Source organism: Ochotona curzoniae, unplaced genomic scaffold (assembly GCF_017591425.1).
Source record: "Ochotona curzoniae isolate NIBS_2020 unplaced genomic scaffold, NIBS_Ocur_1.0 contig_591, whole genome shotgun sequence".
Taxonomy (NCBI): domain Eukaryota; kingdom Metazoa; phylum Chordata; class Mammalia; order Lagomorpha; family Ochotonidae; genus Ochotona; species Ochotona curzoniae.
The window spans coordinates 41,143-65,125 of NW_024466483.1; the positions used below are offsets into that span (position 1 = coordinate 41,143).

The window sequence follows — 23,983 nt, forward strand, 5'->3', positions numbered from 1 at the left end:
TCCTTTACTATCTGTAATTTTCCTTTGAACACCTCTTGAGCCTTGAATACCTTTTGAGCCTCAGCTCTGGCCCCTACAGAACCAAGAAGGAAATCTGTATGCAGCTAAGCAGATTTTCAAACTACTGAATAGAACACTTCAGTTGTTCTAACATAAGATCAAGATGCAGGGGGGATAACATCATGGCGCCACAAATTAAGCAAATTAGGCAACCACTGGCATCCCGGATCCATGTTATAACTCACTCCTAGAGGCTGCGGTGAACAGGGTTGAGCCAGGCCAAACCAGGAGCTTAAAACTTCATCTAGGTCTCCCAGATGAAATAAAATTGGGCCAACACAATGGCCCAATTGGCTGAGTTCTCACCTTGCAAGCACTTAGGATCCCAAATCGGTGGTGGTTCAAGTCCTAGCTGCTCCACTTCCCTTCCGGCTCCCTGCTTGTAGCCTGGGAAAGCAGTAAAGGATGGGCCAAAGCCTTGGGACCCTGCACCCATGTGGCAGTCCAGGAAGAGGCTCCTGTATCTTGGCTCTAGATTGGCTCAGCTCCAGCCATGTGGCCACGTGGGGAGTGAACCAGCAAATGGAAGATCTTTTTTCCTGTATCTCTCTCTCTGTATATCTGCCTTTCCAATGAAAATAATAATAATAATAATAAAATAAATATTAAAAAATGAAGAAGAACTAAGGGTCTGGCCACCCCTTTGGGAGTCCTGTATTGAGTTCTGGGCTCTTGGCTTCAATCAAAACCCTTGGCCCAGTGCTAGCTCTTGTGAGCCTTTGGGAGGGAAGGAGGCTGAACCAGTGGAATGAATGTATCTATTTCTCTAGATTTGTCTTTAAATAAACTTTTAAAGTTGTTCATCATAACATTCTCATAAGAAATACACTGTTTTCTACCAGTTTAGGTGCCACAGAAAAAATGGTGCTATAAGTTTTTTGTTTGTTGTTGTTATTTATTTTGATTAGAACAGCAGATTTACCAAGAGAAGCCTTCGGGCCATCCTTCGCTGTGTTCCCAGGCCCCAAGGCCACAAGCAAGGAGCTGGATGAGAAGTGGAGCAGCTGGGACACAAACCACATTATGCCCATATTGGACCCCAGCTTGTACAAGGAGAGGCTTTTGCCACTGAGCCATTCAATTAGGCCCAGAGAAGGGTGTTTTTTGTTTTTGTTTTTGTTTTTTTTTTTTGAGGGGGACTGTTTTTTGTTTTAAGTTTCCACTTATTTCTTTGCTTAAAGACAGAATGACAGACAAGAGAGGCAGATCTTTCACCTGCTGCTTCACTCCCCAGATGTCTGTAACAGCTGGGAGAGGATATGCCAAAGCCAGGAGCCAGGGACTCCTCCCAAGTCCCCACATGGGTGTGCAAGGGAGCACGTATTGGGCCATGCTCCACTTGCTCCACTAGAAAGAAACTGGGTTTGAAATGGAAGCGCCAGGAGCCAAGCAGCCCTTCTGATGTGGAATGTAGACAACCCAGGCAGCAGCTTAACCCACTGTGACACAGTTCCTCCCAAATGGATAGTTTTAGAAGTAGGAACAGCTCAGTGAAATAAGTCAATCCCAAAAGGACAAATACTGAAAGTTCTCTCTGATATAAGGCAGCCTTCGTGCAAATTGTAAGATCAATAACCCTTTCCATACTATTTTTGTTGCATCCCATGGGTTTTGACGTTTTTGTTTTTATTGTCATTTCCTCCAAATAGTTTCTTTTCTCTTGTCCAATTTAGCACTGGCTCATGGATCGCAGTGGCATCATTTTACCTCAGAGGCTTTTCTGTTTTCTTTTTCATTACTTCACCCATGTGTTGGTTATTCGACTCCACGATGCTGTCAATTTTTTTGTTGTTGTTTTAATTTCATACCTGTTGTTGACGTTGTTTTGTGGCTTTTCATTTAAGGGAATGTATAGTGATAGAGTAATAGAGACTACTATATCCAGATATGCAGATATAATGCAGTATGCTTCTCTACTTACAAATCAAAGATAGACTCCAAATGAAACTGTTGGATATATCTCAACAATGCTAGACTGTCTGGCATTGTCTGCACTAGCAATGTCAAGACACACTTAAATAACAGACTGATGGACTATGACTGCTTATGAAGGACTATACTATTGTAATAATATGGGGAAAGTTAGGTGGGGGTGGATATCTGAGGAAGGGGTAGGGAAATCCAAGGCCCTATGGAATTATACCATAAAATTCATATTTTTAAAGATTTATTTATTTATTGGAAAGTCAGATATATACAGAGAGGAGGAGAGACAGAGAGAAGCTCTTCCGTACAACGATTCACTCCCCAAGTGAGCACAACAGCCGGTGCTATGCCGATCTGAAGCCAGGATCCAGGAACTTCTTCTGGGTCTCCCACACGGGTGCAGGATCCCAAAGCTTTGGGCTGTCCTCAACTGCTTTTACAGTCCACAAGCAGGGAGCTGGATGGGAAGTGGAGCTGCTGGGATTAGAACTGGTGTCCATATGGGATCCCTGCGCGTTCAAGGCGAGGACTTTAGCTGCTAGGCCACGCCGCTGGGCCTCATAAAATTCAAAATTTAAAAAGAAAAAGGAAATAAAGGACAATTTCATGGGGGGAAAAAAGTAGGAACAGTGTGTGTGTATGTGTGTGTGTTTCTCCCTGAACGTGTCATGTTTTCATGTCAACTACTTCACTACCGAAGAAATGCTCTACTTGGTCATTCATTAGATCTGATCCAAGCATCCTGTGCTAGGTCTAAGTTTCAATTCATCATTATTGGACAACTCTGAGGATGAGGGGGCAGTAGAGACTATGCCATGTTTAGATGTAAACAGTTGTAGGGAACAGAAGATGAAGGAAATGATTGAGAAGTAATCATAGACAGTAGAGAGGTAGAGCATCATTCAGGAGCTGCCATGCCTACAGCTTACTTTATGGGCAATGGAAAACCTTTTGGTGGCACAGGATTGCAGAAGCCGTATGATGTGTCACTGTCCCACAACTTGCAACATGGATCAGAGCAGGAAGAGGGACAAGAAGAGAGCTCTTGGAGCATCTGCAGCCTAGCCCAGAAAGGGGAAGCAGAGAGTGAATGGCTGAAATGCTCCATCTCCTGAGCTGAGCCCAGAGCAGTAGGTGGCAGCTGGGGAGAGAGACCCATTTTCATTCTCAAATCCCCATGCAGTCCCTCCCTCCTCCCTGCTACCACCACATTTTAAATATGTAAACATCGAGGGACCACTAATGGCTGGTTCCCTAGGATGGGTGACTGAATAAGCATCTGTTTGTTCTCAGCCCATGCTGCCCTTGAGCTCTGCCCTTGTCCAGTATGATTGATAGTTCTCTTGAAAGCCAGCTCTCCTGCAGGGTGATGCCTGTGGCGGGGAGGCATGCTATGTGCCAGCCAGCATGCACTGTCTGGATCATAAGGAATACCCCATACTGTGCAAGATCTAACTATTGAGTGAGACATTCAGCAGCATTCTCTCCACTTGAGTGAGGGAGGCCAAAGGATGAAATTTGAAAGCAAAGTAACTGCAGAGGGAGATTAGGTTGGAGTGGTATCTTAGACACTTTTTTTTTTTCTGATAGAATATGTTCAATTGGTTTACTGATGTGTGGAGCCACAGCAAAGGAAAGTATACAACAGGCAAAAATAAATCACCCTCTTAATTTATTTGTTCACTAGACAAACATGGGCAAATGTTTCCATATTGGGCTGTTTGTGTTCTAGTTTCAGCTCTGTTCTGATTGAAGCTTCCTGCTAACACATATCCTGGTAGGCAGCAGGTGGTGGCTCAAGTACATGGGACCCTGGCACTCCTGTGGGATACCCTGATGGAGTTCTGGGCCTTTGGCTTCATCCTGGCCCAGTCCTGGCCTTTGCAGCTGTTTTGAGAATGAACTGGTGGATGGGTGATCTTCCTCTGTGTGTGTCTCTGTCACTTTGTCCTTCAAATAAAATGAAATCATGTTTTTAAAAAATTTTGGATCTGGTGCCTGGCATGGTAGCCTAGTGGCTCAAGTCCTCATTTGCACATATGGGCGCTGGTTTGTGTCTTGGCAGCCCCACTTCCCAGCCGGCTCACTGCCTGTGGCCTGGGAAAGCAGTTGAGGATGGCCAAAGGCCTTGACACCCTGCACCCATGTGGGAGACATGGAAGAGGCTCCGGGCTCCTGGCTTTGAATCAGCTCAGCTCTGATTGTTGTAGCTATTTGGGGAATGAATCAGCAGATGAAAGTTCTTCCTCTGTCTCTCCTCCTCACTATATCTGACTTTCCAGTAAAAACAAATAAATCTTTAAGATTTTTTTTTTTTTTTTTGTATTTCAAACCATGGGCATTTGCTTCTAGTTAAATTTCATCACTTTGGTGGCAATGAAATAACCAAAAGTCTAGTGAGTAGAGTATTCAAGATTTATGGAGACAGCCTAAATGGCAGTGTCGTTATTTATCTTTTAAAAACCTACCAAGGAGGATGAGGGTTAGCATTGTGGCACAGTGAGTAAAGCTGCCTTGTGCAATGACAGTATTCCATATGGGCACTGATTCACGTACTGGTTGCTCCACTTCCTATCCAGCTCTCTGCTAATACACCTGGGAAAGCAGAGGAGGAAGGCCCACATATTGGGCCCTGCTACTCATGTAGGAGACCTGGAAGATGCTCCTGGCTCCAACCTGGCCTCCTGGAGAGTGAACCAGTGGATGGATAAGATTTGTCTTTCCCTCTCTATCTCTTTTAAGAAAAAAAATAAATCTTAAAAAAAAAAAGATCTGCCAGTGATACCAAGTAAGCCATGCCTTTTTCCATCTCTCTTTAAGCTTAATTCTAGTGTAATGAATGGGAGCCAAGACAGTAACTGCAAACTTCATTAGCATGCTTTGGAAGGTTGAAAGCTGACATGAAAAAGTAACTTATTCCTTAGAAATGGAACTGATTTTGCCCAAAGAAAATACTGATGAGAAGCCAAATTTCCTTAGAGAATCCCAGAAAAATCTCAGAACAAGGGTACTGGGCACTGTATTTTCAAAATTTGGAGTGTAAATAGCCATTTTTGATCAAAATCTGCAAAGCTGCTCATCAAATGGCACTAACTTTGGGAAGAACAGGAAGAGCTATATTGTTGTGTCAGCACTCCCCTTTAAACCCATTTTGAAAACTCTGCCCTATCTGCACACGAGTGAATGGATCCCATTGTGCTTGCCGTCCCTTTTAAGGACAGACACACATGTTGCTTAGGAAAGGCGTGTGCTGAGAAATGCAACCCATCATTACTCAGCTTTATGGTCACGCTGACTTCCAAGTGTCCTTCTGGATAACAATGATGAGGCAGGTCACTGTCTCCATGAGATACGCAAGGCCACTACCAACATCACGTGCAGGCTGCCTCAGTCAACTTAAAAAAGAGATAGGTAGAGTCAAAAAAAAAACAAAAACAAAAACAAAAAAAAGCCAGACAAAGAACTCTGATTCACTGGTTCACTCCCCAAATGCCCAAGAAGGCTAGTCTGGGCAGACTGAAATCCAAGCCTGGAAATTCATTCCAGATCTCCTACAGGAGCAGCAGGGACCCAGCCACATGAGCCATCACCTGCTGCCCTCCAAGGGTGTGCATTAACAGAACGCTGGAATCAGGAACATAGTGTTACTCAGACTCAGGCACTCTGATATGGGATGTACGCATGTTCCCTGGCAAACACCCTGCCAGGCACACAGCCACCTGTTGTGGTTTTTCTGTAAGTAAGAATAACAATGAAAAATACAACATAGGTGTGGGCATGGTGGTACAACAGGCTAAACTGCTATTAGAACATTGACGCTGGGCCCTCATATCATTGTTATTTCTAATCCAGATTGTTCCACTTCCAATCTATCTTCCTGCTAATACACTGAGAAGGCAAAAGAAAAGGCCCAAGTGTTGGGGCCCTTGCCATATGTGCGGGAAGCCAGAACGGAACTCCTGATGTAGTTCCCATTGGTGGAATGAATCAGAGAATACAAAATATCTCTCCTCTTTCTCTCCCTCTCTGACTTGGACTCTCTATTGCCCTGGCTTTCAAATAAAACAAACAGATAGACAAAGAGTAAAATATAAGTATGATACAAAGGTGGACATTTGGCCTTATTGGCATCCCACATTGGAGCATTGAGGTCTGATTCCTGCCTTCGGCTACTGACTCCAGCCTCAAAGTGGCTGGGTTACCCATGTAGAAGACCTGGAATAAATTCCTGCTTCCTGGCCCAGCTCCAACTATTGCAGCAAATTTGGGGAGTCAATTAGCAAAATAAATCCTTTCTCTCAGGTAAATAATGTTTTTAAAGTACAGGAAATACATATACCAATAACATAGTTGACGGATACTTATCAAAACCATGTACTTAAACATAAATATATCTTCATGTGCTGATATTACAGTGGGTGTGTCACATCAGCATCACCAGATTCTTTTTAGATCTGTTCATTTGTATTTTTATTTGAAAGGCAGATTTTACAGGAAGAGAGAGAGAGAGGTTTTCCATCCTCTGGTTCACTTCCCCAAACAGCTGTAATGGCCAGAGCTGAGTCAATCCAAAGCCAGGAGCCAAGAGCCTCTTTCCAAGTCTCCCACATGATGTAGAGCCTAAATATTTGGGCCATCTTCCACTGCCCTCCCAGGTCAGTGGAGCAGCCAAGACACAGACTGATACCCATATGGGATGCCAGCCTTGCGAGTGAAGGACCTGCTTTGCCCACTGCACCAGCCCATCCCTCGCTTCCTTAGTAGGTACATTTTAGTGAATTTTTTAAAATGCAAAATTTGGAAATAATATACAGGAATAACGAATAAATTCTTGATTTTTTTTTTTTTGAAAATACTCATTTATTTGAAAGGCATTTAGAGAGAGAGAGAGAGAGAGGGTACTTTCTTGCGCTGATTCCTTCTGCTAATAATATCAATTGCCAGAGTTGGGCCAGGCCAAAACCAGGAGAACAGTACTCAGTCAGCACCTCCATTGTTTGTGGTCAAGCCCCAAATCCTTGAGCCAACACACCTGCAGATTCTTAGGGTCTACATTAGCAGGAATGGGAGTTGGGAGCAGAGCTGGGACTCGAACCTCGGCACTCACATATCAAATGTGAGTCTTCCAAGCTATGTGAACTTGCTGTGCCAAATTCCCATGGTTATGCACACATATATTTCTAAATATGTATGAAAACGCTTGGCAAACAATTGGCCTAGGGAAGCATAATGGTTTATGTTATAAACAAAATAAAGAAGAAATAAGTGAATTTTGAGGAGTCTTTTCAAATGTGCATCGGATTTTTTTAAACCTATCACTTTTGCCCTCATTGCCTCCTGTAGCCCCCTTTTCAAGTATCATCTTACCCCCCTGCCCCACCCCCCCACCCAAGTTTCCTCAGTACCTGGAAAGAAATAGGAATCTTTTGATTTGCACAAGCACCATTCTTCTTGGAGGTCACCCTGTGGGCCAGCTTATCTCCACTAACTTGCTGCTCCCCTGTCCCCATCCCAGGCCAGCCCCCAGGTCAGCCTCCTGGACAGCTGGGCAGTGGGGGAGGGGGCTCCTGGCTGACCCCAGCTCTCTCCTTGTTGGTCTGGCAGCCTTTTCTGTTTGGAAACCACAACTGAAGCTTTGCAGTGAAGCCATCGCTGACTCCTCCAACAGAGAGCCCTTGTGTCAGCCCAGAATTTTCTGTGAGCTTCATTAAAATCACTTTTCTCCATTCTGTCTTCATTATTTCCAAGTGCCCGACGATCCTCCCTGGAGGATGAGGTTTTTGGGGGCAGTTTTTGGTCCTTCCTTATCTCCCGGAACCCAGTGACCTCTTTGGAAGCAGCAAATGTGTGAGTGCTTCACAACCATTGGCTCAGCCTGAGTGAGGGCTTGAATTATCCCTTTGATGAATGTACTGGGCTATTTCCAGATGACAGGCACTGTGCGAGAGGCTATGGAAGAGTGTAGTGACCTGCAAAAGAAGAATTCTTATCCAAATGGTGCCTGTGTTCTAGTAGTGTAAGAAAGAATAACCTTAAAAATTAAGACTCAAAAGGCCCATCCATTGATGAATGAATGAATAAATAAAGCATATCCTTCCTACAGTGGGATAGTGCTCAGCAATAGGAAGAAACAGACCGCTTATGGTGTAGCAGGGCTGAAACTGAAAAAGGTGATGTAGACAGGTGTTTGCTGTAGCAGCACTGATGCTAGTTAGGCTGTTCACACAGTGGAATGCCTGGCTTCCAGTTCTGGCTCCAACCTGGTCCCGGCTTCTTGCTGACAGAAGCCCCATCACCAGCAGCAGCAGTGATGGCTCAAGCAGTGGGCCTCTGCCACCCACCAAAGAGCCGTGGTCTAAACTCCCAACTCCTGGCTCCTACCTGGCAGACTCAGCTGTTGTGGGCATCTGGGGAGTGAATCAGCAGATATGAGAGCTAGCTCCATTTTTCCCACTCTCTCAGGCCATTCCTTTTTTCCCTTTTTTTTTTTTTTTTTTTTTTAAGACAAGGTCATTTCTACCACAAAGAAGGGAAAACACACCTGGCAAGGCCCTCACCCCATGTCAGTGGGAATGTTCAAGTCCCATCTGCTCTGCTTCTGATTCAACTTCCTGCTAATTCACCTGAGAAGGTGGCCTAAGGACTTGGGCCCCTGCTGCCTATGTGGGAGACCAGAATGGACTTGCTGGCTCCTGGCATGGACCAAATGCACCTGGGGAATAAACCAGTGAACAGAGTATCCCCTCTACCCCGCATACACTTACCTTTCAAATAAGTCATTGAATAAATTGAAAAACAAAATAAGAGAGTGAAAGGAACAGGAAACACTGAACAGAGTGAAATAAGCTAGCCACAGTCATCCGCTGTTGTTGATTCCATTTATTTGGAATGTCCAGAATTGGAAGATCCTCTGAGACAGGAAATCCATGATGGCTGCTAGTCTGGGGAATGGATGAAGCAGGGCCCCAGCAGATCAGATCATCTGCTGCTTTCTCAGGTGCATTAGCAGGACGCTGGGTTGGAAATGCAGCAGCCAGGACTCAGAACTGGTGCTGCCATATGGTGTTCTATGTCATACGGTGTCATAGATGGCAGCTTAGACTTGCTGCACCGCAATACTGGCCCAAGAATCCTCCAGGAAATGTCTGGACTCCTTCTTTTGAACTGTTTAAAAATCAGTTTAGTTCCCTTATGTCTTGAAAGGATGCTGTAAATCTTTGTCATCTCTGCCTGAGAGGTCTGAGTGTTCACTTGCACCCACAAAGCCAGCCTCCTTGTGCCTGAGACGTGTCTCTTCCACGGTGCGGCCCTGTGTCTTCCCAGGACTCTAGCAGGTTTATGCTAGGTTTATGCCCCCTCTTTATGCTCACATGGAAGCCGTCCTTCCTGCACATAACCTCAGCTCTCCAGTGTGTCACAACAGATCTCGATTCTGCTCATTTCTGATATTAGGCCAGATATCTTGTTTGTCGTCATTATTTCAGGTTCAAGTAGTACAAATGCAAGCATATGATCTTCCCCCTTAAACCTCCTGATTCTGTTTTCCTCTTTCCCTCCCCACTGACCTCCTCTAAGAGATCTAGGTCCTAATATTTCAATAGTTCTTGTCTTCATGGGTAGCATTTAAAACAGGAGGGAATGATGTCCGAGTCCCATATGCAGTTGTGACTAAACCATCCCAATTATGTTTCCACAAGACTTTGCATTTGTATCCCTCCCACTGTTCCCACTCTTACTGCCCCAGTTTAGCCATTTATTAGACCTTCCCCTGGATTACTGTGGTCCTTTGTTTAGTCTCTCTTTCTCCAATCCATCCAACACACAGATGGCAAGTAATCATCTTAGATCCCTGTTCCGCTTAGATGTTTTGCACTGCTCAAAACCATGTGCTTATACTCACATGGACCAGATGGCAGCACATGGCGTATGTTTTGGGCTCCTGAAATCTTCTCCCATGGTTTCCATAACACGTTACTTGGAATTTCTTGATCACCAACTTTGCTTGTCTAAATGACTTCCAAAATTCAAGATCCGTTTAAACAACTATCACCCTCTTGTTTCCTGCCCTGTAAAGCCTTAACAGTGTTTAGTGTCTGTAGACATTTTTTAATGATAACACCAAAGGGAAAAGGGGAGACTTACTACAGGAATTTGGTGGGTAATAGTGACGGAGATTCTACCAGGCATCCTTTGAGGCACAGAAAATAATAATTTGGTACCAAGTGACAGTAGTGCCAAAGTTGAGAAACCCTGCTGTAATTTTCCTACCATTGCTAAAATTATGGGTGCATGAGCGAGCTTCACAACTGTATTCTATAAAACATTTATGGAGGTACTAGCTCCAATACCCTTCAGAGTTTTTCAAAATATTGGGTAGCTTGGAATTCTGCCAAATTCTTTGAGATCAGCATCTCTCTGATACCAAAAGCCGACACTCTGAAAAGAATCCTAGAGATCTGTATCTTTGGGGAGCATAATATTAGCAAACCAAATCCAAAATCACATAAAAAAAGATGCATCACAGTTTTGTGGGATTTATCTCAATTAAACAGCTGGAGACAAACCTCAGCAAAACTAATAAAATGATGCAAGAGATGAAGGATTACCTTAGAAAATTGAATATTTGGATCATCGGCCTCCCCGAGGGAGTAGAAAGAGAATCTGGGATGCAAGCAGTGCTTGATGAAATTATACAGGAAAACTTCCAAAACACTTGGAACACGAATCCACCCCGCATACAGGATGGACAGAGAACTCCCAACAGACATGATCCAAAGAGATCTTCACCCAGACACACGGTGCTCAAGTTCTACTCCAATGAAGACAAAGAAGGAATCCTGAGACAAGTACGAAGTAGAGAAAAGATCACATACAGGGGAAAACCCATCAGAATCACTGCTGACTTCTCCGAAGAGACCCTACAAGCAAGGAGAGAATGGACAAAGATCTTCCAAGTCCTGAAACAAAACAACTGTCAACCAAAAATAATCTACCCAGCAAAGATCTCATTTGTATATGAGAACGAAATCAGATACTTCAATAGCAAAGAAAAACTAGAAGAATATGTCTACACAAAACCAGCTCTGCAAAGTCTCCTTAGAAATGCGCTAGTCCCGGACAAAAAGGAGGCAAATCACAAACAAAGTTGGCAAATAAGAAGGTCTTCAAACTAAAGGCCGCACAAACAAGACAATTACATAGGCAACAACACACACACAACACAATCACATGGCAGGGCAAAATTGCAACCTCTCAATTTTAACTCTCAACACAAATGGTCTAAATTCACCAATCAAAAGACAGAGATTAATAGAATGGATCATCAAACAAGACCCAACCATCTGTTGCCTACAAGAAACGCATCTAACCAGAAAGGATGCAAAGAAACTGAAAGTGAAGGGATGGAAAAAGATATTTCACGCCAATAGACGAGAAAAAAAGCTGGGGTAGCTATCCTAATTTCAGACGAGATAGATTTCATTCTAACTAACATCAAAAGAGACAGAGAAGGCCATTTTATACTGGTAAAAGGAATGATCCATCAAGAAGCAATCACCATCATTAATGTTTATGCACCGAATCTTAATGCACCTAGTTACGTAAAGCAATTACTTACAGACTTACGGGAAGACATAGACACCCGCACAATTCTTGTAGGCGATCTCAACACACCTCTAACATCAATGGACCGGTCTACGAAACAAAAACTCAACAAAGAAACAACAGAGCTCACACAAACAATAGAACAACTGGACTTAGTAGACATATATAGAACTTTTTATCCTAAGGCCACAGACTATACATTCTTCTCAGCGGTGCATGGCACCTTCTCCAGAATCGACCACATGATAGGACATAAAGCGAATCTAAACAACTTCCAAAACATTAGTATCATACCATGTACCCTCTCAGACCACCATGGGATGAAACTGGAAATCAACAACTCAAAACTCCCCAGGAAGTATAGGCACTCTTGGAAATTGAACAATATGCTATTAAACGAACAATGGGTCAGAGAAGAAATTAAAGATGAGATCAAAAAATTTATGGAAACCAATGAAAACTCTGATACAACATTCCAAAACTTGTGGGACACCGCCAAAGCAGTGCTACGAGGTAGATTCATCGCAATCGGAGCGCATGTCAAGGCCCAAGAAAGACGCCAAATACAGGAACTAACCTCACACCTCCAGGATCTGGAAAAACAGCAGCAGAAGAGTCCCACGCACAATAGGAAACAAGAAATCATCAAAACAAGGGAGGAGATAAACCAAATAGAAATCAAAAAAACTATACATAAAATCAACAAATCAAAAAGTTGGTTTTTTGAGAAAATAAACAAAATAGACACTCCACTGGCCCGATTGACCAAAAAAAAAAAAAACAAGAGAAAGTGAGAATCAATAGCATTAAAGATGAAAAAGGCAACATAACAACAGACACTGCAATCATTAAGAAAATAATTAGAAATTACTACAAAGAACTGTACTCCCACAAATTTGAGGACCACCAAGAAATAGAAAAGTTCTTGGACTTTCACCACTTACCAAAACTCAGTCTGAAGGCAACTGAAGAATTAAATAAACCCATAACCGAGGTAGAGATTGAAACAGTCATCAAGGATCTCCCAACGAAAAAAAGCCCAGGCCCAGACGGCTTCACTACAGAATTCTACAAAACATTCCGAACAGAACTAACCCCAATCCTCTACAAGCTCTTCAAAACAATAGAGGAGGAAGCAACCCTCCCAAACTCATTCTATGAAGCCAACATCACCTTAATCCCAAAACCGGACAGAGAACCATCAGAGAAGGAAACTACAGACCTATTTCTCTGATGAACATTGATGCTAAAATTCTCAACAAAATCCTAGCCAATAGAATTCAAAAAATCATCAGACAGATCATTCATCCGGATCAAGTAGGATTCATTCCTGGAATGCAGGGATGGTTCAACATTCGGAAATCCATAAATGTTATAAACCATATCCAAAAACTGCAAAACAAGAACCACATAATAGTTTCAATAGATGCAGAAAAAGCTTTCGACAAAATCCAACACCTCTTCATGCTAAAAACTCTAGCCAAAGTAGGCATAGATGGGAAAATCCACAACATAATCAAAGCAATTTAGGAAAAACCCAACGCCAGTATCATACTGAATGGAGAAAAGCTAGAACCCTTCCCACTGCAGATCTGGAACAAGACAAGGGTGCCCGCTATCACCACTGCTATTCACCATAGTCCTAGAGGTACTTGCAGAGGCCATAAGACAAGAAAAAGAAATCAAAGGCATACGTATAGGAAACGAAGAAGTCAAGCTTTCACTATATGCAGATGACATAATCCTATACATAGAAAAACCAGGAGACTCAATACAGAAACTGCTAGAACTTATACGAGTGTTTGGCAGAGTGGCGGGGTACAAAATTAACGAACGAAAATCAACAGCCATAGTGTACGCAAATAACACCAAGATGGAAGAAGATCTAACCAACAGGATACCATTCAAAATAGCAGAGAGAAGTATGAAGTATTTGGGAATAAATCTAACCAAAAGCGTAGGAGACCTATTCGAAGAAAACTACAAACTATTTAAAAAGGAAATTGAACAAGACCTCAAAAGATGGAATAACATCCCGTGCTCCTGGATAGGCAAAATCAATATCATTAAAATGTCTATACTACCACAAGCAATATACATTTTCAACGCAATTCCAATCAAATTGCCCAAAACATTCTTCACGGAACTGGATACAATGATTCAAAAGTTCATCTGGAAACACAAAAAACCACGAATAGCTAGAACCATCCTGAAAAATAAGAGATTAGCAGGGGGAATCACAATCCCGGACCTCTGGACATACTATAGAGCAGTGGTTATCAAAACAGCCTGGTACTGGCACAAAGACAGAAAGGAAGATCAATGGAATAGAATAGAAGCACCAAAAGGGAACCCACACAAATACAGCCAATTAATCTTTGACAAAAAGACCAATGACAACTCAAGCAAGTGGGAAGGCCTCTTTAGTAAATGTTGTTGGGACAACTGACTGATAGCCTGTAGAAACAAAAAGATAGACCCTCATCTATCACCATACACCAAGATCCAATCTACATGGATAAAAGACCTAAACCTACATCCAGAAACCTTCAAACTCTTGCAAGAAATTGTAGGAAATACCCTGCAAGACCTAGGAGTAGGTCCCGACTTTCTAAGAAGGACACCAAAAGCAATAGCAGTTGAGAACAGAATAAACAAGTTGTACCTCATCAAACTAAGAAGCTTCTGTACAGCAAGGGAAACAATCAACAAAGTAAAAAAGCAACCCACAGAGTGGGAGAAGATCTTTGCACACGATATAGGCGATAGGGGGCTAATTTCCAGGATATACAAAGAACTTCAAAACAACCAAAAAACCAAAACAAACAAGCCACTCAAGAAATGGGCACGGGAAATGGGCAAACATTTCACAAAGGAACAAGTCCAAATGGCAAACAAACATATGAAAAAATGTTCCAGCTCCCTGGCAATAAGGGAAATCCAAATTAAAACATCGATGAGGTACCACCTAACACCAGTAAGATTGGCCCACATAAACAAGAACACCAACGACGCTTGCTGGCGAGGATGCGGGGAAAAGGGAACCCTACTCCACTGCTGGTGGAGCTGCAAATTGGTACAGCCTTTATGGAAATCAGTCTGGAGAACACTCAAACAACTCAAAATCTGCATACCATATGACCCAGCAATAGCACTCCTAGAAACATATCCAAAACACCTGTTTTATGACAAACCAACATGCATCCCTATGTTCATTGCAGCACAATCAGTAATTGCAAAAACATGGAAGCAACCGAAATGCCCATCAGCAGAAGATTGGATAAGAAAGCTTTGGTTCATCTACTCCATGGAATACTACTCAGCTATTAAAAAAAAAACAAAATGCAGTTCTTTGTGGCTAAATGGGCACAACTGGAAACTATAATGCTAAGGGAAATGAGTGAATCCCAAAAGATTAGATACCACATGTTTGCCTTGATTTAACCTGTAATTTTTGTTTGGTTGTTTATTTTTTGAACCTCTCATTGATACTGTCTCAACCCAGATGTTTCGAAGAATGGAACTTGCATTATTTTTAACATATTGTTTACCCAATACTATGTCAATTAATTCCATAATGTTGTATATTGATACTGAGGCCTTGTTGGGGCTTTTAACTGACCGGATCTTTACTCTGTTAGACCTATCTTCAGACCATAGAAGGTCTCCCCAAGAGGCCACTGAACTTATCTGGACAATAAGACACTGAACTTTATGCTAGGCATGTGTTTGCAAGCAATGAATCTCAACTGAACTTGAACTATGGTTATGCAACAAGGTGGAGGAATCCACCATGGGGGGAGGGGTATGGGAGGGGTGGGGGGAATCCCCAGCGCCTATAAAACTGTACTACATAATACAATGTAAGCAACAATAAATAAAAAAAAAAAGACACACACACACAAAAAAGAAAAGTCATGAGCCAAATGTTAATTTGTCGCGCAAATATAACTTAACCAGATGCTTCCACAGGAGTTGATATGTGACAGTGGAACTTTCAGAAAGGGCTCAGGAAGGTGGCTTTGCTGGATCTATTCAAAAGGACAATACTGTCAAACACTGGAATAACTGACAAGCGAGGAGGAGTTAAAGTATTCCAAAAATCAGGGATAAATGACATGATTTCTACACTCTCTGTGTGTCCAGGTTGGGGCACAGGGAGCTTTTCCTAGATGGCTCATGGAGGTGCACCAACAGAGGTGTCCAAAAGCCATTCTAAAATTCTGCAGAGCTCTGCTGAGCTCCGCTCTGCAGCTCCATGGCCACAGTTGAGGTACCCCAGAATGTCACCTGATTCTGTCTATTGTTGCTCAATTGCATTGCTGTGTGGCTGCACTGAATTCCATGGTCTGATCCTCTTCTGTGTGACTGCTCCTCTGCTTAGGTGGCTGTGGAAGAACTCCCAATATGTGCTGGTCTTTTACTTTGCCATCCAGGAGATCAATAGGGATGAACACTTGCTCCCAAACAAGTCCTTGGGTTTCCAGTTGTACAATGCCTTGGCCAGTCACAGCTTCATACTGTTGAATGCCCTGCACTGGCTGACAGGGGACCATAGCTTGACTCCCAACTACATTTGCCAGACACGGAGTAAGTCAGTTGTTGTCCTTGCTGGAACAAGCTCAGTGTTTTCTGCTGAAATGGGGACCATTTTGGAGCTCTACAAAATCCCACAGGTGAGTGGAATGTGAATTCTGTTGAGCAAACTCTCAATCTCCTCCCAAGTCACTCTGACATATGTCATGAAGTGATAATGTAGAAGCATCTGGCTTCTATTTGGAACTCTCCTAGGACCACGACAGTTTCAAAGGACCCCACAGTTCCACTTAAATCAGATGTCCCTCATGCCCTCTGCCTAAGTCTTCCCTGCTCATATACACCTAATCAGATATCAACTATAGATTCATAGATAATTTTACAGGCTTCATTCAAAGTGAACCGTGTGTTTGTGCCTCTGTGTGTGTGTGTATGCATATGTGTTGTGTATATCTTTGAAAGCAGAGAAATGAAAACAAACATTGCAAGCAATGGATTCCTTTTCAGTTTTTGAGTCATGAAAATTTACAATGGTGCCAGTGTTTTCTGGCTGTAGTGAAATCCAGGACCCTGCCATTCATTCAAGTATTTCAAATAGGTGACTGGAAGTCCATTTCACAGGCCATTGGTGCTGCCTCTCAGACTCTAAGCTTTTCAGAGATTCTAGAAGGGGCCCCATGCAGAAACATGGAACTTTGGAATCCATAAAGCACAGAGGAAAATAGCCAATGATGAGTCTAGGCTGAAAAGCCCTTTGACCAACACTCAGAGAGCATAGTCGATGGTATCCTTCAAGGAGAGTCAGGTGAAGATGGGAAAGCAGGTGAAATGGGAAGGATTAAAGATCGACATTCTGTAGCTGTTGAGCTTCTGCATGTATTGATTGTGTCACACCTGGGAACTGGATCAATTCCCAAGAGGCTCGTGTTTCTGCATTCATGTGACCTCAGCACTGGTTCTTGTATCCAAAGCTCAAGCCCCATCTGTTCTTACCCTGGACATGATGAACTCACACATTTCCTCCAATGACACAAATGAGAGTTCCCATGTGAAACATGCCCTTTTCTGTGCCCACAGAATGCACCTTGGCCATCTCAATTGCAGATTTTCCTTACCCAATAATATTATGTTCTATTTGTGAGACATACTTTTTCATGTTTCTCATGACAGCTAATGCTGATTTTCTTTCAGCTCACTTATGGTCCTTTTGATCCCATGCTGAATGATAAGAAGCAGTTCCCCTCACTCTATCAGATGGCCACCAGTGACAGCTCTCTGGCCCGTGCCATGATCTCCCTGCTGCTGCATTTTGGCTGGACATGGGTGGGACTCTTGGTGTCTGATGACATGAAAGGAGAGCAGTTCCATCAGGACATCCAAGCTGAGATGGTCAAGAGAGGAGTCTGCTTGGCCTTTGCCTTCAAGCTCCCTGAGACAAAGACAATGTATGAAACCACTGGCAGATCTTACCTATATTGGATTAGCATTTCCTCTGCAAATGTGCATATACTGTACAGTAACATCAGGAGCCTCTTTACCATGGAACACCTTGGTGTATACTGTCTAACCGTGGGGAAGGTGTGGCTCATGATAGCTAAGTGGGACATTGTTGTGGATGAGACACATCACATGTTGCACTCTTTCCATGGGGGCTTTTCCTTCTCACCCCATAATGGCAAAATCCCAGGACTCAAAACTTTTTTCAAGACAGTGAACCCCTCCCACTACCTAGAAGATGTCTACTTCAGGGAGCTGTGGTTTCATTTTTTTCACTGCCTACCTGCTGGGTCAGCTTGTGGACACATAGGAGTCTGCCGTCCCAGTGTTTCCCTTGAAAATATCCCAGGACACATCGACATGCTGTCCGTGTCTGACTCCAGCTATTTTGTGTACAATGCTGTGTATGCAGTGGCCCACGCCCTGCATCGTGTGTTTCTGGAGAAAGAAGAAATGGTTTTCCCAGAAGACACAGCTCAAGCTCTGATTCTTCCCTGGCAGGTAAGCCTCCTCCACAACAGGACATGCTCTCAGCATCAGATGGCAGATATATGTCTTTTGGATATTTCATTTTGACATCAGCATGATAAGTCATGAAAGAAATTGTAATCTTTCTCATTCTGCTGTATTTCCTGGGAAGATTCCAGGAAACAATGTTTATAACTTCATTGTAAATCATCTGACAGCGACAGAGCTTTTATTCTCTATTACAAACATGATAAAGTATGACTGTTTTCCTTGGTGAGTCTGGTTCATTCCACAAAGTTTCCTAATCTTCACTTCATTGCATTTTGTTTCAAAGGTGATGATTTTATTCAGTGTGGTGACTGAGTAATATTCCACCATGATAATACAACACCTTTTGTTTAGCCACTCATGTCTGGTTGAGTCCATATTTCAATATTGATGTGACTGCTCTAGACATGTGCCCATGACCAGGGTTTACCATATTTAAAAAAAAAAATTTTTTTTTGCTAGGCTTGCAAATATGGTGAAGCAAAACCTCACTGTGCTGATGTATTTCTGGTCATGTCAGTTTCATCCATGAAAAATGCCTATTCATATCCATAAGCCTCATATTGCTGGGATCATCTTCTTGTTATGATTGAGTTTCTCTAGCCTAGTATATTTGGGATATCATATGTGGTGGAACACATATAAAGAAGTCTAGCTTTCTATTCATTCAATTGTCGCTACACTCTGTTGAGTACTGTCGCACAAATTACTTAGCTTGATGAAACTCAAGTGGCTAGCTGTCTTTATTGCTTCTGTGTCTGAGGTATTACCAAAGGGTTCTTGGCTGAGGTCAATCCTTATGCATTTCAAAGAATTTTCTCTAGTAATTGGATCACTTCAGGTTAAGTATTTAGTTTTTCCACAAATCTTGATATGATATCTAGCTGTGGTCTGAAATAGAAATCTAAATTCTGACATCTGCATGTGGAAATGTACTTTTCACAGCTCACTTTTGAATCAAGCTTGGTTTATTAAGAGACCATTTGCTCAATATGAGCTCTCTGAGCATTTGTAAACACAATGCACCTCTCCAGATATATACATGAAGTCCTCTGGATTTTAACCCTGCCTTATTACAACCTATTACCATGCGAGAGAATTAAATTGATACTATCTTCATGCATGTACAGTAAACTGAACTAATCAAATTAGTTGAGTCAATCACACAAATGGATTGTCTCGCAAAGGCATGCTCACATTTGTGTCATTAGGTTTCTATGTAATTTGAAATCAAGAAAAATTGCTTCACTGTATAAACTCTAGGCCTACTTGCAATAAGAGCTCACACACAAGTTGGGACATGCTGGCCTCACATTTAAAGGAGTAACTTAAAGGATTATGAAGGTGATCAGAGAAAAGCTAATGGAACATTTATGAGTTTAGTTCACATCAGTGGAGACACAGTGACAGCGAATTATCCTGAATTGAACTCATGCCAGAATGACTGCTTAGACCAATGAGCATCCAGCCATTATCATCTCAGGGCATAAAATGAAGAAGAAAGAATTTCCTAGGACATAGGTGCCTCCCATCTCTAATTGGATTGCTTTCCTATCTCTAACTCTGCTTCCCATCCAGCTACATCCACTTCTGAGGACAACACAGTTCACCAACAATGCTGGGGATCATGTGTCCCTCCACAAAGCAACACCTCATCAGGAACACTACGATATTCAGAACATTGTCAACTTTCCTGCAGGCCTCCAAGTGATGGATAACATTGGAAGGTTTGGATATGACCAAGGCCTAGTCATCAGGGAAGACATGATAGAATGGCCTGTTGCATTGAAGGAGGTATGGTTCTGGGGAGAAGTCTGGACATGCTCAAAGGACTCTGGGTGAGTGAGGATCTCCTTGAATCTCACAACTTCACAGGGAGAGCACTGATATATTAAAAAGTCACAGGGAACTAAATCCCATGATTCCAAGGAAATGTTTACTGCCAGCTTTCCTTAGATCCATTCTACCTGGATCTCTTAACAACCATTGAGAACAGGCAATCCTGGGATGATAGGGCTACAGGGACATCTGTCTTCTAGGCAGTTTACACAGTGACACAGAGTTATGGTTTACACCATGCGTAGTTATGAACAACAAGTCACTGCTTCTAAAGTGCTACCTAAGTCTCATGTACTTTCCTTCCTTGTCTCGATGATAAGCTACAGACGCTTGAAAAGGACAAAAGAAAGCACAGTGGGAGTGTGCCGATAGTACTCTGGCAGAGCCTGTAACATAGGCACTGTTCCAAGGGGCAACGCATGTACCTGCCATTAGGGGCTTGTCTCAAGGACTCCCAAAGGCCTTAGGCACTCCTGCCAAGGTTCAAGGAACAGTGACCAGTTCTCAGCCCACACTCCTTCAGTATGCTCATGGCTACACACTGACCTGTAAGATTTCAGTTCAGGGAGTTCAAAAGAAAGATAAAATTGCTAAACTCATATATCTGGAGATGAATGAAATGAATGTGATTAGATGTCCTGACACTATCTGGGAATGAGTTGAATATCTTGAGTGAACATCAAGAAACACTAAATTCTAGGGTTATGTGCTGTTAACAGGACCAAGACTGAGAAAGGCATGGTGATGCAGGCCAGTCCTGTTGTGGTGATGAGGGATATAGTGGCATCTTCTCCAAGTGTGTCGTGATGTGCCAAGCCCTGACCAATGCTTCTTGATGCTCCCGCAGACTCCAACATCTGTGTGTAGCCAGAGATGTGTGCCAGGATTCAGGAAAATGCCAGAGGAAGGATTGGCTGTCTGCTGCTACACTTGTGTTTTCTGTGCAGAGGGTGAAATTTCCAATCAGACAGGTATAAAACACATAACTTACTTATGAGAACTCCATTGTCTTGGGCATAGTTGTAGTGGCATCGCAGTGTACTGTTGTTCTATAGGCACACGTTCACTCACTCTTTCAAGATAGGTGATTTAGTGTTACTAACGGCACCTCATTCTATATGACCTACTACCTAACAGTGCTCAGCTGACACATTGATACTGTTAGGGAGCCTCCATTACTATCCACTGCTGCATGACACAGTCTCAACCAAGTCCTTCGAGTAAACACACTGAGGTCTAAACAAGAAGCAGGAAGTATTTATTTGTCAGGACTGTGTGTATTCCTAGAAGGCATGAAATGAACACTTTTTTCATACACTGCTGACAAGCATGGAGCTAATGCACATACACTGTTAGGGAGCTATTGTATTACTTCCTGGTTACATCCTGAACATTGTGAACATAAAAAGTACTCAAAACCTACACCCAACATTGTCATTTGGAGGTAGAAAACAGAACAAGAGAATGACAAAACACAGTGAAAAATGAACGTGAAACATGCCAATACATGTGCATTTGTTCTTGCTAAGATTTGGCACAAGCTCAAGTATAGGGAATTAGCTATCTGAAGCAAATACACTGAGCACTTGAAAGTACACTCAGACTCACTAAGAAGAACCTTTATGGCTTAAATATCACACATAAACGTATCAACAGAAAAATCTTCAGATTTCATCCAGTGTCCCAATGCCAATCATCTCAACAGTCACAATATTTCAAACAGGAAGAAGACCACAAAGTAATGTGACCCAAGTAACAACTCTCTCAACGTCTCATTGATATTTCATTGAAGCAGAGACACACACACACCTACTAACCTGGCCCTGGTGGTGTCTTTCATGTTATAGAAGCCTCGCTGATCTGATCAAGACATAATATGATGTCCCACACCCTCGGTGTTCCTCATACATGATCTGAACTGAAAAGCTGAATAACCCATGCCTTCATGTGAACATGAAAGAAAGATTTAACAATTATAAAATGCAATAATGGTGATGAAAATATTCTAACCAAGACAATCTCATGTTAACAATAGGGCTAATACGCAAATTGTTTTAACAGTATCATCCCAACCACTGAATAAAAGAATTTATAGGATGAATCCATGATTGAATTTAGAATCCTGTTTAGATAGTGGATAACATAGAGGTGAGAGATCATTTGATTCTCCATCTAAGCTAAAGGTTTAAACCCATGAACAAGGAAATGTTTGCTTGAATGCAATTTTTCTTCACAGCAGATGAGAATTCTCCAGGGATCAGAAATGCAAACACTTGAGCTTGTATGACATAATAGAACACCCTAGCAATATGTACACAAAAGGGCATTGTAGAGTGACAATTTTCACAACGAGGAAAGATTCTGAGTTAATGCAAGGGAAATCATGAGTCTCTTTCTGTCCTACAGATGCAGAGCAATGCATCCAGTGCCCAGAGCAGGAATACTCAAACAGGAAGAGAACTCACTGCCTCCAGAAGCTGGTGACATTCCTGGCCTTTGAGGATTCAATGGGGATGGCTCTGGCATGCATGGTTCTGGCACTCTCTGTCCTCACTGCTGCCGTCATGGCAATCTTTGTGAAGCACCGAGACACACATATCATCAAGGCCAATAACTGCAACCTCAGCTACATCCTGCTCATAGCCCTCCTCCTCTGCTTCCTCTGCTCCTTCCTATTCATTGACCGTCCCAACACAGCCACCTGCCTCCTAAGACAAATCACATTTGCTCTAGTGTTCACAGTGGCTGTTTCTGCTGTGCTGGCTAAAACCATCACTGTGGTTCTGGCCTTCAAGGCCATGAAGCCTGGAAGGACCATGAGGCGATTGCTGGTGTCAGGAGCCCCAAATGCTGTCATTCCCATCTGCTTCCTCATCCAACTGACTCTCTGTGCCATCTGGCTGGCAACATCTCCTCCTTTGTGGGCACAGAGATGCACACACTGAGCATGGACACATCATCCTCTTGTGCAACGAGGGCTCCATCACTGCCTTCTACTGTGTGCTGGGCTTCCTGGGCTCATTGGCCCTGGGCACCTTCACTGTGGTTTTCCTTGTCAGGAAGCTGCCTGACATGTTCAATAAGCCAAGTTCCTGATGTTCAGTATGCTGGTGTTCTGCAGTGTGTGGGTGACCTTCCTGCCTGTGTACCAGAGCACCAAGGGGAAGGTGATGGTGGCTGTGGAGGTCTTCTCCATCTTGGCCTCTGATGCTGGGTCTGTTGTGCTGCATCTTTGTTCCCAATGCTATACAATGCTATATTATTCTCATAAAGCCTGGAAAGAATTCTTTGAAAAGCTTAAGGAAATAATCAGGTTTTAAGCATGTCTAAATATTTTTTGAAATGTTTTCACTATCACATTTGAAGAGATTGCAACCCAAATTGTACTTAGCTGCATTCAGGTGTAATATTATGTCCTTCTTCCTGTTTACTATTTGTGTGTAGTTAAGATAGCCTAGTAGGGTACATGGGATCCATGTTTGGTCCTGGCTCAGACCTGTACTTATGACCACCTCTGGGACATCCTGATTCCAGCCACCCAGCCTGGTCTGACTCCTCTTGTTGGCTTTAGACACAGCCCTGACACAGGCATTGGAATGGAGAGAGGCGATGCATAAAATGGAATGCATCTCTGTTTTATTACTTACCTTCTGTGTCTCACTCCTCCAGAGTTAATGTACAGGCTGAGAAAAGCTAAACTGAGAGTTATCCAAACCTCAGATCAGCATGAAGATACAATAGCCATGTCCCTTTATTTGAGCATGGCTCTTCTGGCAATGACAGAGTCTAAATCTTCCTCTTTTCATGTATCCTAGGCAAATAATGTTAGTGTCTATATAATGCTAAGACATCTTTGTCATACAGACTTTAGGTTCCAACATCCCTTCCCCTGTAGGGTGTTTTTCATTTCTTAGCTGACACAATCATTTAAGTGAGATTTCTCTCCCAGCTTGAGTTCCTGGGTCACTTGGTCATGCAATGTCCTTCTGTGCTCCTTTTCAAGTTC

General features: G+C 42.8%; 1 protein-coding gene across 1 annotated transcript in view; it reads left to right on the plus strand.

Moving 5' to 3' along the window:
• The window catches only part of LOC121162905 (vomeronasal type-2 receptor 26-like), a gene marked incomplete at its 5' end in the record, with an annotated part of 64,626 nt that overhangs the window by 37,214 nt on the left and 3,429 nt on the right, over window positions 1–23,983 (plus strand). The window contains 5 exons of the mRNA XM_040990135.1: window positions 15,974–16,265; window positions 17,317–17,570; window positions 17,949–18,123; window positions 19,717–19,932; window positions 20,825–20,948. Of these exons, the coding sequence (XP_040846069.1) occupies window positions 15,974–16,265; window positions 17,317–17,570; window positions 17,949–18,123; window positions 19,717–19,932; window positions 20,825–20,948 (1,061 nt within the window). The remainder of the gene's footprint in view (window positions 1–15,973; window positions 16,266–17,316; window positions 17,571–17,948; window positions 18,124–19,716; window positions 19,933–20,824; window positions 20,949–23,983) is intronic.